Source organism: Canis lupus, chromosome 2 (assembly GCF_003254725.2).
Source record: "Canis lupus dingo isolate Sandy chromosome 2, ASM325472v2, whole genome shotgun sequence".
NCBI classification, from domain to species: domain Eukaryota; kingdom Metazoa; phylum Chordata; class Mammalia; order Carnivora; family Canidae; genus Canis; species Canis lupus.
Genome location: NC_064244.1, coordinates 53,918,272 through 53,933,930, shown reverse-complemented (window position 1 = coordinate 53,933,930; position 15,659 = coordinate 53,918,272). Strand labels below are relative to the sequence as shown.

Genomic DNA, 15,659 nt, shown 5'->3' with positions numbered 1-15,659 from the left:
GATATAAACTGAATATAATAAAGTATTCATTGGAGTAGAAAATACGAGTGGAGGGATTAATTGCTGAAAATTTTATTTCCTGCAGAACTTGATCTCCAATTAAAATCTACTTTCAGGACCTTGAGTTCAACTTTAGTGGTTTTATCATTTCATCTTGAAATTTTAGAGGCCACTTTGCAAGGTCTGCTGTCCCCAGAATAATCTACGTTGACTGCCCAAACTGGGTAAAATTATATTCAGCTGGTAGGGGAGTGGAAACTAGTGGAGAAGAGTAGAATTAGCTGCAGATTGAATGGTTGCTTGTTTATCTTTGAGTCCCTGTTCACTTACTTGTATCACTGCCATTTTCCTGGTGTAATAGAAACGTGTAAATGACTGATGTTTTAATGAGTGGATTAAGCCTATTATTCCGTAGAGTCATTAAACTTGAGAGCTGGAAGGAGTTTCAGGGCAGCTGGTCCAGTCCACAGTTCCAGTATATTTTGTTTGGCTCATATTGTATGTTTTCAAAAATAGTAGCTGCTTTGCTTGATAGTAATACAAACAGCTTTGCCCCTCTTGTCTTACATGGTTCTTCATGCATTTCTATTAACTGGCCCCTGGGGGCATGTGAGTTCATGATCCAGATAATCCTACCTCTTCATTTTACAGTTACAGGAGTTGAAACCCTGAAGGATCAAGTGACTTCTGGAAGTCAAACAGCTAGTTCAGGGCATTTCCGGAACTATTTCACAGTTTGAGTATTTTTCTCTGAATTCTGTTTCTGAATTTAGAAAAGATGTTATTTGAGGCGTTTGGGTGGCTCAGTTGGTTGAGTGTCTGACTCTTGATTTCCATTCAGGTCATGATCTCAGAGTGGTGAGATCAAGCCCTGTGTTGGGTTCCAGGCTCAGCTGGGAGTCTGCTTGAGATTTTCTCTCTCCCTCTGCCCCCATCCCTGTCCTCACTTACATTCTCTCTCTTTCTCAAATAAATAAATGAATCTTTTTTAAAAAGTGTCATTTCAGTATGTTAGAGACCTTTGTCAAATTGCAGAGATGCTTTTCTTTTTTAAGATTTTATTTATTTGAGAGAGAGCTCAAGAGCAGAGTAGAGGTTGAGGAGAAGCAGACATCCCACTGAGTGCTGAGTCAGATGTGGGGCTTGATCCCAGGACCCTGAGATCATGACCTGAGCCAAAATCAAGAGTCAGTTGCTTAACCGACTGAGCCACCCAGATGCCCCCAGATGTACTTTTTAAATAAAGAATTACGAATAAATGAATTGAGAGGCACTGGTGGGATAATAAGACTGAAGAGTCTAGTTTAGGTCCTGTCACAAACCTAAATCTTTTCATCTCAGTGGACACCAAGATTTTTCATCAATAAAGTAAAGGAATTAATTGTACTAGACAATTTCACATCACCCAGTACAGGGCTTGGTAAATTAGTAACTTCTCAATAAATAAGTCAGTGAGCAGTGGGTTTTGAAGATCCCTACCAGCACTAAATTATAGATTCTTTAATTGTGTGTCACTTTTCTTCCTCCCCCTGTCCCCAGTTTACTTGGCCTAGATGGCTTTCAGAGTCTCTCCCAGTCTTAGGTGTCTAAGTTTTTTGGTTTAGAACTTGTTAGGAAGTTCTTTGAACCCATGTATTGAATCTTCTGTCCTCCTGTTGGTGGTTTCACTCTCCCTTCAGTTTGTTCATGAGCTGACTACACTGCAAAAAGACCCATGGATCTTTTTGACGGGAAGGAAACAGCGGGCAGAGAGGAAGTAAGGAGTAGGTGGCTTTGCAGAAGGACCACATTATTCCACATCTCTGCCGTCTCTCATATCCTGCCTTATATAGAAAGAAGTTGCATTTCCTCCTGGCCTCATCTGTTTATAGGCAGGGTAATATTTCAAAACTGGAAATAGATTACTGTTTCAAATATAAACAATACTCATGAATTTCAACATACATTATTGAGATTTATACAGTCTGGGCAGGCCAAATCACGAAACACCTACTGTTGTAGGACACCGAAGGATAGAAGAATTCTCTCCTACCTTTTAAGAGAATAAAAGCTTTATAGGGAAGTCAACGGAGTTACAGAAATAGAAACTAGCTGTGAATTTGGGTTGTATAATTTGGGTTGCAGTAATCCAACCGTACCTTTTGATACAAACAGAGAATCCGTAGGGAATTCAACTTTTCCATGTATTAGAGAATCAGAGTGTTTAAAACATTGAGGTGCTTTTTTTCCTCACTAAAAAGAAAATCTGATTCTTAAGAAACCCAGATTAGTGCTGAGCTGCTGTTCCCTCAGAACTATCCCTAAAGAAATCCATAATCGCACACACAAAAACACATATAAATCTCCCCAACATCAGCTTAATTCTTCCCTGCTCTTTTGCTGGTGTGCTTCATCTCCTGAGCCAGGCATCTTTGCCTGCTCATTTCTTTTGTGGCAGACTTAATCCTGACAACTTTACTAAGACAAGAATACTCCAGAAATTCTGATTTCTATGCCTTTGTTTTTCTCCATTTTGCTCCTCACCTTCCCCTTCTTCAGAACTCTTCTGTATGTATAGTGATTAGTAAATATATGTGATTTTCCTGTCTTAGTCATCGTATTATTCATGATTTTGCAGAAGTTTGAAGTTCCTAGCCAAAGTATAGAAGACATCAGGCAATGTTTACATCTTTTTAAAACTGGCTCATTTATTGCTCCTAGATTTCCTACTGAAAACCAAAAATATTTCCCTTATCTCTGCCTAAACCAAGCCAGTTCCCACAACTTTATGTGCTTTTGTAAATAAGACTGGTTCCAAGATCCAGTTTTTCTCAACTTCCCGTTCCTCGCTAAAAGAACGCCTCATTCTTCCCTTTCGCCTCACCTAGCACTCCAGTGCCCGTGCCTCAGGTGTGAAGCTCACCTGTGTATCCAGCTTTAAAGTAACTGAGGAGCCCCACTGGGTGCTTCTGGGTGCAGTTTCACTGACAGGTGAATTGTTGGCCACAGAGACAGCCATTTTCTGCTTCTAGAACTATCACAAGCAAGGAAGCACCCGCAAAATCACTGTAAATTATTTCTCCCACAAATAATCCTCCCCTGCCATCCACATGAACTACCTTTTGGAAGCTGATAAAAATATCATTCCAGGCTTCTGAACAAAGCACAGTTGGCTTCGTTCTGGCTGGCTTCTTACCTTTATATCCCCTGAGAGAAAGAACAACAGACCATAGTCAATCTCAAAGTGTTGTTCTTCCTGCGTCGAGGAAGAAATGTCGTCTTTAAGATTGGAGTTTAAGGAGATGAGTAGACCAGTAGGACTAGAATAAGGATCACCTGGCACAGGGTAGCTACTTCATAAATACTTACTTCATGACTAAAAAATATGTTTCCTAGATTGAGAAAGGTCGATCTGGGAAAACTATAACCAGGTCAGAGAGAAGAGAAAGAGGTAATGATTTGGGGCCATAATATCCTACTTGTCATCCTACTGTTCATTGCTTCCTTCCTCTTCTGTGAAAGGACATGGAAAATGGAGCATCTCTCATACTTTCCAATATGTCCTACCACTGGGTTTCCAGGTGAAATGCTAATGACCTCATTTTTAAGCCTCAAGTCTGACAAATTTAGACTTTGATTTTGATATCTAACGAGTCCCTCTGTTATCCATCTTCACTTCAAAAAATGTGTTATTATGCTGCATTTATTTAGCACTTCACATTTGCAAAATTCTATGCCTGTGTTATTCTCTACCAAAAATCCACTTACTTATCACCCTTTTTAGAATGGCAAATAAGGATACCAGAAGGTCTTATGTTGCAAACTGGATTTTAATTTTTTCAAATTCTTTTTGGAAATTGGCAGGATAGGAATTATAAACTAACTGATAGAAATTATGGTTTTATTACCATATTTATTTTTGCTCTCATAAATTAATCACTGAGCGGTTAGTAAAGACTTGAGGAGGTTATCTATATAAAACTGGTTTAAATTGACCAGAAAACCATAGAGAGGTTAACTACGAAGGAAGCATTAATGAGTTTTTAAGGGTGATGGAACTATTCTTACATTTTGATTATGGTGGTAATTGTACAACTGGACACGCTTGTCAAAACTTATAGACCCATAAATTGAGAAGTATGAATTTACTGTTTGTACATTATATTTCTGTAAACCCATCCTTTAAAAAAGAAAATGGAGTGAAAATATCAGTGAGGGAGACAGAACATGAGACTCCTAACTCTGGGAAACGAACTAGGGTTAGTGGAAGGGGAGGTTGGCGGGGGTTTGGGGTGACTGGGTGATGGGCACTGAGGGGGGCACTTGGCGGGATGAGCACTGGGTGATATGCTACATGTTGGCAAATTGAACTCCAATAAATAAAAAAAAATAAAAAAGAAAATGGTATTAGGATTTTAAATTTTTTTTTTTTTTTATCCACTTCGTGAGGGAGATAATGAACTTACTGACAGTATTTGAGCCCAAACTGGTTGACCATTTGAGGGAGGAGCATTTCAGAGCAGATTATTGCTCCTGGGGCTTCTCTCAGTGCAAATCGGGATGTGTTTGCTGAAACTTAAAATTAACTGTAGTTCCTCCATAAGAATAACTCTGGGGTCTCAATCTCAAGATTAAAGAGATTTTAATCTACAGTACTGTGTTCTTATTATCCGTTCTTATATTAGACTCTATCCCTTTTTAAACCCTTGGCAAAAATATCAAAATTTTGATTTTATTTATGGTTTGGGGGAGGCAATTCATAATTGTTGAAAGCAGAATTTCCAGAAGGATTCAAAAGAAAGTAATTATCCTTTTAGGATGAGAAAGCCAGTAGCAATGATTAAATCAGATTCTGGTTTAAATAGTCACACAACACCCTCTTACCCTTTGGTTCTAGTTCAGGGAAGTGCTCAGACCTTTTAATAATTACACACTTTGCTTCACTGATAAGATTCCCAGTCCACATGACAGGCTTTGGTGCCAGCTGTATTTTCTTCTTGGCACTCTGTTTTTCCTCTCTTCACCCTGGCCCCTCACTCACCTCCATGTATGCCCAGCTCAAAAGCTGAGATTTCCATCTGTAAAGCCTGTTGCCACAGGATACAGAATTCACTAGGGAGGAGGGAAAACTGCCTGTGTATGTTTAAGGCTGGTGGCTCTCATAATCAGATAAACGTTGTGGAAAGCTTGCTCATTCATATGGAAGAACCAGTGCTGCAGCTAAATGGTGGAGCCACTGAGCTCCAGGCCCTGGCATCTGCTCACTAGCCCTGCCCAGCCAGGAGCACATTTACTTGCAGTACTGAAGAGCTGATGAACATTGTCACTTTTGCCTTCAACAGTAGCCTTTCTGTGAATCCCACGGAGAAAAGGCTGTTTCCCTCCCCCCCTTATTTTTTTTTTTAATGAAACGAAATTGATTACAAATAGGAAATCCCATGTGACTTTTTCACTCTTGACTTCTGTGATATAACCTCTCTTCCCCTATAAAAAATCTCTAAGCTATCGAAGACTTCTGCCTCCCGTCAATTTTGCAGCCTGCGATTCTGTTCTGCTTCCTTCCTGGTGACATTAATCTTGAATGAGCGATGGTGCAGGCGAATGCCCTGAACAGTCCTGAATATAGCCCGATTTTTGAGGAGAGGAAGCTTCCCAGTTCCTGCCATTTGATTGACCATGATTTAGCTTCTTAGGCAAATTCTCTCTTCACCTGGAAATTCCCCTTTGCACTGTGGACAGAGTGTCCTTAGCCTTGGGATCATACCAACATTGAGAACTAGAGGAAGAGCTTGAATGTGCACTTCTTCATTCCCTCCTTCTCCTCCCTATGCCCCTCCTGACTCCAGGAAATGTTCATGTTCTTGAATTGTGTTGTAAGTTTACTTATATTTTCTAAGCTGGAAACTCAGAATGTCCCTGGCCTCCATGAGCACAGGCATTGTTGGGTGATTTGGGTTGCATTTGTTTATCTTCTCCACACTCACACGGTTTGCCTAGCTTGGCAGCCTGCTGGCCTGGACAATAATAAAGCTTCTGTCGAGGTGAGCAAACAGCTGATGGCACGGGGCACAGAGGGGACTCCTACAGTGGCCGCCTGTAATCTGCCGGGCTGGTGGTCAGAGCAGGCGAGAACAAAAGCCAGTTTGTTTGCAGGGGAATTGGAAAAATCAATGTGTTGGTTGTGTTCTCGTCTCTGTGCCTTTCTTCTGGCTGAAAGGGAGAATGCTCATCCAGAAGTCCACAGAATGACTCCAGGCAAGTACCCACTCTGGAGACTTACCTGCCTGTCATGTTCCCACTGGCAGTTCTGAACAGGGCCCAGGTTTATCTGTTTGAACTGCTTAAAACATCATGGACAAAGGAATTCTCAAACACACCCTCCAAAGTGGGATGGACCCTCCTAGCTCAGTGGTTTGAGTTCATATTCTCGACAGCCAGATAACACACGTGAGTTTGTGTGCTAATTTCTTTTTTTTTTTTTTTTTAACACTGATAAGGGCTTAGAAAAGCGTTTATTTGCTGCCTGGCTGGAAGTACTCGCTGCAGTTTGGGCAGCATATTTCATGATATATGTGTAAGCGTTTCCCTCTTATTCCTAAATTGATTTCGTGTGCTCACTTAGTTGATCATGTCCTAGAATGGTGGTGTATCTGCATTACTAGACCTTAGAAAGCAGACAGAGATCATACGAAGTAGCCCTGGTCCAGGAGGAGGGAGAGTCTGTTGACAAATCTCTCAAAGGCTGCTGTGCTGAGATGATTATATTGGATGTGTGAAGTCTTGAGCAACTTTCCCTCTAGGCTTCTAACGAATCGAAGTGTGAGAAGAAAAGACCTTTGAAAAGACAAAAATCTTTCTCTTCCACCATGTATAAAAGTCTCAAAAAGTTAACAAATGACTTGAAACAAATTTCATTTTGAGCTTGGAAGGTCAAAACCTAGGTCCTATTAATCTTGGTTTTCTTTCAAGCCTAAAAATGGTCTGCTGTTCCTGAATAAGAAAAAAGGGTGTTTGATTGGATTTGGTCACGGTGCTCTTATTTTAAAAGACTATCAGAAAGAAAAGTCATAATTTTTGTGGTCATTTGACACAGACTGAGGCAAAAGATTAGATTTTAAAATGAGGTTTAAGCTTAGAATAATCTTGGATAGAGAAGGTAACTGACATTTTTAATTTTGTTTGGTTTTAAAGGAAAAATGGACTGAACCTAACAATCACTGCAACCCCAGAACACTTCTCAGCAGCTAGCAGTGCCTTTGTCTCCTAGCCCTTACTGTGTTCTACTTTGTACTCTTGTGAAACTATGTTTGTGTACTTTGTTTTTGTAATGAAATTAGAAATGCCCCAAACAGGGAATTTACAGTTCTTCATGTATGCCATAGATGTTAGCAAAATGACCAGCACGTAATAACATTTTATACATTTGTTAACTGAAACTCTTTTTTTTTTTTTTTTTTTTTTTTTTTGCTGAAAACCTACTATGGGCCACCAAGCGTGTGAGGCACCGAGGAGTCAGTATTAGACAAGTCAGCGTTTCCCCCCCCGCCCCCCCCCCCCCCCCCCAGTCCAGGGAGCTTACAGGCCTGTAAGGCAGCATCACCTTTATGTGGGCAGTACACCTGGTAATTCTTTTGAATTGTTTCTTTAAAAAATGAAATAAACTTTCAATTGGCCATTATACTTCAAATCTCAGATTTTTCAGAGTAACAAGGAGAGGAACTCAGCTCAACTATTGACTTTAAAATGTGAGGGAAAGCTTGAAATGCTAAAAGATTTGTTTCATTTCTACACAGAGAATCTCATTAGATCTAGTATCTTAGGCAGTCTTTCTCTGGCTAGGTCATTTTCATCCGAAACATAATTTGACATATTTCTATCTTTCCGCTTTTATTTTTTTAAGCTGTATAATTTTTTTTTTTTAAGTAAACTCTGCCCCCAACGTGGAGCTTGAACTCATGACCCCAAGAACAAGAGTCATATGCTCCACAGATTGAACCAGCTAGGTGCCCCATCTGTCTTTTTGCTTTTAAAGGAGTTAATTCTGTCAAGAAAAATAGAGTGAGAAATCATTTCCAGTGAAATGTAAGATATTCTAAAGTCTAGAGAGGGTTAGGTGACTCTATATCCATAAAACATCTTCAGATCTTATTTTTGCCAAATTTCTCACCAGAGTACTAATAAATATCCTAAATTAAATACTACTTCACACTTCCTCTCTTTTTCTCAGCTTTTACTTTGGCAGAGAACCTGTTCAGCAGGAAACTATCCCCATAGCAGATGGCAGGAAATAGCAGGTGGCAGATTGAATAACCAGCTTCTAAAAAACACTAGTATTAGCTGTATCCTCGACTCAAATATGGCACAGAATCCTTTTGCTCCAAGTTTTTGTCTTACCTTTTTTATGAAAGAAAACAATTTGATTTTTGTAGGGCCTGGAGATTGATGTGCTTCCTGAACAATTAAAGAAAAGAAGAGGATTTTCCCCTGACATAAAACGATGTTTAGTCAAAGCAGATAGACAGAAAAAGGATCATAAAACTCTTCAAACACGTCTGCACAGCCTTGTCTCCCCTCTCCCTCCGTCTTTGGCAGGGACCCTCAGGCGCAAGAAGTCGCCCAAGCCCAGGTATCACCAGGGTGTGCAAACTTGAAGCAGGAGCAGGAGTCAGAATCCCTTTCAAAGTTCCGTTCCTCTGTAGGGCACCATTACCACGCACACCTCACCCCGGGCTGCTTAGGCCTTTTAAAACCGTGTGGGCAGCTATGGGAAGCAAAAGGAAGTGGAAAAACTGAAGAGCTAGAATGGAGCTTTGAAGAGGGCAGTGGGGGGTGAGGATCCTGGAAGACCTGGGTACTGTGCTCAATTTTTATTTTTTCCACCTTTTCTATTTTCTCTTGGTTCAGTAAAGAGTGTCCTGATGTCTCCCAAGTGACACAAGAATCATCAGTATAACTCAAAGCTGACTTCCCTCCCCAAAGTTGTTATGCTATTCCAGTCTTCATTTTTGCTTCATCTGTTTTATTTTAAACTTCAAAAGTGTCAGCTTCAGCCTCACATCTCTCTTCTAATGAAGTGCATATTTATGTAACAATGCCATGGTTAGTAAATGCCAGATCATTTTTTATAAATCACATATCCTAAAACAAGATGTTGAATCAAGAGGTGTTAAGTAAAGAATACAGTATTTATAATACTTTGTTATTTATTATCCGGCCTTCTCTTTCCCATTTCATAGTTTACAGTTAACAGGTTTTATCCTCAAGTTTTTATTGACTCTTCACTTTTATGACTTTTGGTCATATCGATTTCACGTCTGTAAATATCTAAGAGGATTCATTTTAGCATTGACGTTTCAGAGTTAATACCAGTTTTCTGTCTTATGCTTTATTTAGATTTCGACACAGCCCCAACTGCTGGTACCTGAGAGACTGGACTATCCACACCTGGATTAGGCAGTGTTTAAAATACGGTGCACAAGACAAAGCCTTATATACTCTTGTAAACAAGGTAACTGGTTTCCTGGAATTTGCAGCTTGTTTTCCTGAAGTTAGATGATATTACCTACAGAGAATAGAGCAAAGAATAGGGCAAGAAATAACTTCTGATGTTTATTTGCTTGCAGATATCCTTTTCAGAATGGAACTGAATATAAGTTAATCAACAGTTACGTATAAAAATTCCCATAGCTGCTGTTTTTCCACAGCTAGTGACTCGGAAATGACAGCTAAAACCAAAAGCGTATTCACAAGAGCTCTGCCCTGGTGGTTCATTCATTCTTGGTCCCTAAGATTTGGATTTCTTGCCTGGTTCCCTTTGGTAATGTTTAGGGAAAAAGACATGACCATTTTGGTAGAATGTGATCTCCAGAGTATTCAGACTACCTTGGACAGTTTTTAAAATATGAGTATTTCTAGGTTATTCAAAACCTGTCTGCTGAATTCTCAGACCCCTCTCCTTGGCCCCCAGAGTCCCCTATGATTAGGGTTTTTCTGAATGTTACATTCCACTAGGGTTCCAGTTTTCATTACCTCGATAGTATGAAATACAGTACAAAATAAGCAAAAATATGAATGTTATTTTTGTGAGTCTCAAGGTGTATAACCCTAATTTGACTCATGATAACATCTAAACAATATTTCTGTACAAACATTATCTGTATAATGTCACTGGGTCTTGTATGTTAAAACTTAAAAGGATATCATAATTTTGGGTTTTTTTCCCATAACTTGGGCCCAGTTCGACTAAATCTACATTGAGCCACAACCTTTAAAACAATGGCTTCTAAACCCTCTTTCCATTTCAGCACTTCTGAGGCATCCAATACAGCCTACTGTAACAGTGACTCAGTTCAGTATTGATTCACAGCCTGGGGGTTAGGACTGTCAGACTCTCCCCAGAGGTGATATTATTTGAAAAAATTCCTCAGGTGTTTCTGGTAGTTGGTGGAGGAAGAATAGGGCAGGGTGGGGAATGGAATGGTAGTTAATCCTACTCAAGTAAGATTTTAAAACATAAAAATATAGCCACAGTCTAGATCATTAGTAGTCAGATTTGATTGTGCATGAAAATCACATAGAAAACTCACTAAAACTTCAAGTTTCTGTGCCCTATTCCGAGAGATTCTGATTCTGTAAGTCTGAGGTTTAGAAATCTGCATTTTTTTTCTCTTTTTTAAGATTTTATTCATCTATTTTAGAGAGGGAGAGAGTGAGGAGAAAGAGGAGGAGGGAGGGAGAAAGAGAATTCCAAGCAGACTCCCCACTGAGTGTGGAGCTCAACTCAGGGCTTGATCTTACAACCCTGAGATCCTGACCTGACCCGAAACCAAGAGTTGAATGTCGAACCAACTAAGCCACCCAGGCGCCCCAGAAATCTGCTTTGTTAAAAGTACTGGTAGAAAATACTGAGGCAGATGCTAAAAGGTCCACACTTTGAGAAGTCTGGATTCTCAGATATTTAGCTGCTCATGAACAGAAGCTCAGTTAGTAATATATTGTTGGCATATTTCTAATGTCCTTAAAAACCATTGTAAGAAAAAAAAAAAAAAACATTGTAAGAGTCAAGCAATAACAAGTGCTGGTGTGGACATGGTAAAAAGAGAAGCCTTGTACACTGTTGGTTGAAATGCACATTGGTGCAGCCACTATGGAAGACAGTATGGAGATTCCTCAAGAAATTAAAAATAGAATTTCCATTTGATCCAGCAATCCTACTTCTGGTATATATCCAAAGGAAATGAAAATAGTATCTCAAAGAGATATCTGCACCCCCACGTTCAGTGGAGCATTATTCACAATAGTCAATCATGGAAGCAACCCAAGTGTTCACTGATAGATGCATGGATAAAGCAAATGTGGTGTGTATGTATACAGTGGAGTATTATTCAGCCGTATAAATGACAGAGGTCGGGATGCCTGGGTGGCTCAGTCATTGAGCATCTGCCTTTGGCTCAGGGTATGATCCTGGAGTCCCAGGATCGAGTCCCACATCAGGCTCCTAGTATGGGGCCTGCTTCTGCCTCTGCCTTTCTCTCTCTGCATCTGTCATGAATAAATAAATAAAATTTAATTTAAAAAAATTTTTTTAAAAATGACAGAGATCTTGCCATTTGTGACATAAGTCAGAGAAAGACAGATACCTTATGATCTCCCTTGTTTATGGGATCAAAAAAGCCAAACCCGTAGAAACAGGGTGCAGAATGGTAGATTTCAGGAGCTGAGCAGTGGGGAAATGAGATATTGGTCAAAGGGCCCAAGCTTTCAGTCAAAAGATGGTTAATTCTGAGGATCTAACATAACAGCATGTTGACTATAGTAAACAATAGTGTATTGGAAGTTGCTAAGATCTTATATGTTCTCATCACCACCACCACACACACACACACACACACACACACACACACACACACAATGGTGCTTATGTGAGATGCTGGATGTGTTAACTAACCTTATTGTGGTGATCGTAATCATTTTGCATGTATATGTGTATTAAGTCATCATGTTGTACACTTTAAACTTACATGATGTTGTTTGTCAACTATAACTCGATAAAGTTGAAGAAAAAATAAAGACCAGAAAATGCTGTATCATGTGATAATGTGCACTTCTTCATGAGAGTCCATTTTTGCATTGATTTTCATACTTTATAAAAGTAATTAGTGAATCAGTGGAGTATCAGGGCAGGGTTAGGGGGGCAGAGATTGTTGTTTTGGAGTTTTTTTGTTTTGGGTTTTGTTTTTTTTTTTTTAGCTTTGATAAGATATTAGAATTGAGCTTTATTTTTCACATATCAGTTGTCTTATATCAGACACCCACTCACAACTTTCTTATCCTGACCAAGTTCCAATTACCAAACCTCATGAGTCACAGCTTCTGTTTCACTGTCACAGATGCTGTAAAATGATAGCCAAATATCTTAAAGCTAATGGTGGCAGGTTTTGTCATGAATAATGCATAGGCATATATTATAAACTAAGTGAAAGTGGATATTTTTCTCTTATTTTCCTTTTATTTTCATTACCATTACAGGTCCAGTATGGAATTTTTCCTGATAACTTTACATTCAATTTACTGATAGATTATTTCATAAAGAAAGAAAATTACAAAGGTAAGAAACCAAACCCAGATCCATTTATAATGGGGCTTCAGCTTCTAAAGGGAAGCAAATACAGGCAATTTCCCTTTTTTTATTTCATAATGACCTCTCTTTATGTCACTCTTTCCATCAGAAATAGATACGTAGTTGATTTACCGTACCACTTGCCAGATAGGGAATCATATCCAGATTTTTTTCCTCCGAGTTTCTCAAGTTTATTTGTTCATGTCTCTACAAAGGACAAAGAATTTAGTTAAGCCATAAACCTGCCTGAGCTTACATGGCTGGTTAAGATTATAATAATGCAATTTATTAGTTTGACTCTTTTTAGTACCATTTGCTAACTTTGTTTAATTTAAATCATAGTTGTTATTCTATGTGAAATGGAAGACTATAAAATCAGTTGATTTCCTGGGAAGAGTAGTACCCTTGGAAAGTCCTTTTACCTCCCCAGGCTTTTGTTTCCTCATCTATAAGTAATATCTGAGGTCTCTTTACCTCCGAAATTCCTTGATCCTGGGCAGTTAATTTGAAGTGACTCTTCACTTCTACTACAATAAGGGAATCTAAGGAAGATGAGGGTTGCAGCACACTGTACAGAGGAGTCAGGTGGACCCCGGCCAGTGTCCGTGGGTTAGAGAATCATAGGACAGCATGTGTGTGCTCGTGGCTGTACGGACAGTGAAGAAAGAAAGAGGAGCCTTGCCATTGTGTAAAGGCACAGACCAGCTTTCCTCCTCCTCCCCCATTTCATCCTCAGGCTTGGTGCTGAGGGCCCTGAGGGTAATTGCTACCTCAGGATTGTGGGCACTTAGGGATTTATGACAACTGTGATTCCTGCCATTGGGTTCCATCCCCTCATCCCTGCACACCAGCACCAATGGCCTTTCCCAGTGCATCCGTACTCAGTGCTTAGGCTGGGCACTGGTCACTCTTGGCCTGAGTGTGGGTACCTCTCTCCTTTCTCTCCTCTGGACTTCTGAGTTATCTTCTCTCTCAAAAGGCTTCCCGTTGTTGACTGCCAAAGAGTATTTGCCGTATATTATTTTTTGAAATGTCAATTATCCCTTCTTGTCTATTTCTTATTCAATTAGTTTTAAACCTACATTTTCTGAATTCAAGTGGAAGAGAATTAATTAGCTTTTCTGTTTCCAAATCTATGCTCCATAAACTTCAGATTTAATAGTATATCATTGGGGAGTTTTTAGAAGCAGTTTTCTCTCTTCATTCTCTCTTTAAAGGGCATGTTGGAAGGGTCACAGGACTTTTTTTTCCCCCTAAATGCACGGTAAATATTTATTTAATATTGAGGATTTCTAAAAATAAAATTTTAATGAAGATTACTGTCATTTATGGCCAAAATTTAGAAAAAATTATACTTTTTATTGTTAATAGGATAGGAAATAGCAAAGTACATAAACAAATATGGAAGAAAAGTTAATTAATTCTATAGGCCAATCTAATTTCACTTCCTAGGCTGAATGAAATGCAGAATATAAGTAAAAGATAAAATAAGTTTGATTTATTTTTCATGTGTAATTTTGGATTCATTAATGAGCAGTTGAAAAACCAGGTTTTTTTTAAACTGGATTTTATCTTTAAATTGTGTTCTTTTAAAATATTGGTTTGTTTGGGATTGTTGTTTGTTTTAAATCTCTTCCAAGTCCTTATTTGCTACTGACTTAGTAGATGACTTGCTGGTCTTTCTATCTCAGTTTCCCCATTTGCAAAAAGAATATAGAAGTTCTTGCCTGTGGTCTCATTTAGAACCATGACTACATGCACAAAGCCAGCTGGCTAGGAACAGCTGCAAGTCAGTGCTAACTCTTATAATTATGATTATATGCAAAAATTGGTTAACACAGCAACTTAGTTAGTCAAAAACATTTGTTGTGCCTGTTTTATGTGCTGGCACCATATTTTAAACCAATATTAACATTCTCTAATTTAACAACAAATATTAAGGGAAAGAAATGGTCTGAACTTGATTTTCTTGGCTTCCATCTATGTTGTGGAATCTTAAGGGAAAATAAAAATTGCTCAAGATCTGATCTGCTATGATCAGCGCTCATGTGGTAACAAATATCTTACATTGTATTTTATAGTCAAGGGCTTATAATTTATGAATGAGCATTTCCTTTCCATTCTTTCAAAGCCTTTTTAAGCTGACCCTGATTATTCTTTTTATAGTCATCAGTTTTCTGTCCCTGAAATGATACCTGGGATTTAGGATCATCTCTAGCATTTATCTTCTTTTGCCCCAACAGAAAGAAGGTTCCGGAACACAGAATGGGGCAGTCAGCCCAGTTTCTACTCTGCTTGTCCCGGGGGCCTGGAAAATATATTTGCCTCCTTTCTGTATGCCTTAGCTCTTCCAGCTGATGGACATGATGCATTAAATTTGCTTCACAATTTATGAGGCATTTTTATATGTACTATCTTGAGGGACTGCCCAATAGTCTTTTGAAGTAGGTGGGACAAATGGTATCTTTTATCATCACAGGGATGATACTGGGAGAAGTTAAGAGAACTTAAGTGGATTATTCCATTTCCTCAAGAACACTGGTCCCAAAGCACCTGACTTAGTATGTAATAGTACAACAGAAGCTAAAGACTTGGGAAAGATCTAGTTTGTGAAAGAACTAAGATCAGAGCTCACATATTTTGCTTCTTAATTCTATTTGTTTTTCTGTTGTGCCCCACTTTTTGAGTTTATAGTTAAATACAGATTTGGTGATGTTACCTGAAAGTAATTCCCTCTCATTTTTACTTTGATCTTTTTGCCAGATGCTTTATCCGTGGTTTTTGAGATCATGATGCAAGAAGCCTTTGAGGTACCTTCCACCCAGCTTCTGTCCCTCCATGTGTTATACCATTGCCTGGCCAAGAAGACAGACTGCAGTGTAAGTGGTCCCGAGAGCCTGAGAAGCACGCGGTGACTCTTCAGCGGGGCTGAGGTGGCCATGACCCCACCATCAGAATCTGACGTGGGGCTCTGTGGCCCACAAACAGCCAGGAACGAGTGTTCCCTCTGTACATTCTAGCTACCGGTTTTTTGGCAGAGCAGAGCTGAACGTTCCTCCAC

General features: G+C 39.2%; 1 protein-coding gene across 5 annotated transcripts in view; it reads left to right on the top strand.

Moving 5' to 3' along the window:
• The window catches only part of MRPS27 (mitochondrial ribosomal protein S27), an 87,706-nt gene that overhangs the window by 60,775 nt on the left and 11,272 nt on the right, over positions 1 to 15,659 (top strand). For all 5 annotated transcript variants that reach the window (XM_025446909.3, XM_049103808.1, XM_025446910.3 and 2 more), the window contains 3 exons: positions 9,373 to 9,487; positions 12,508 to 12,586; positions 15,362 to 15,477. In XM_025446909.3, the coding sequence (XP_025302694.1) occupies positions 9,373 to 9,487; positions 12,508 to 12,586; positions 15,362 to 15,477 (310 nt within the window). The remainder of the gene's footprint in view (positions 1 to 9,372; positions 9,488 to 12,507; positions 12,587 to 15,361; positions 15,478 to 15,659) is intronic.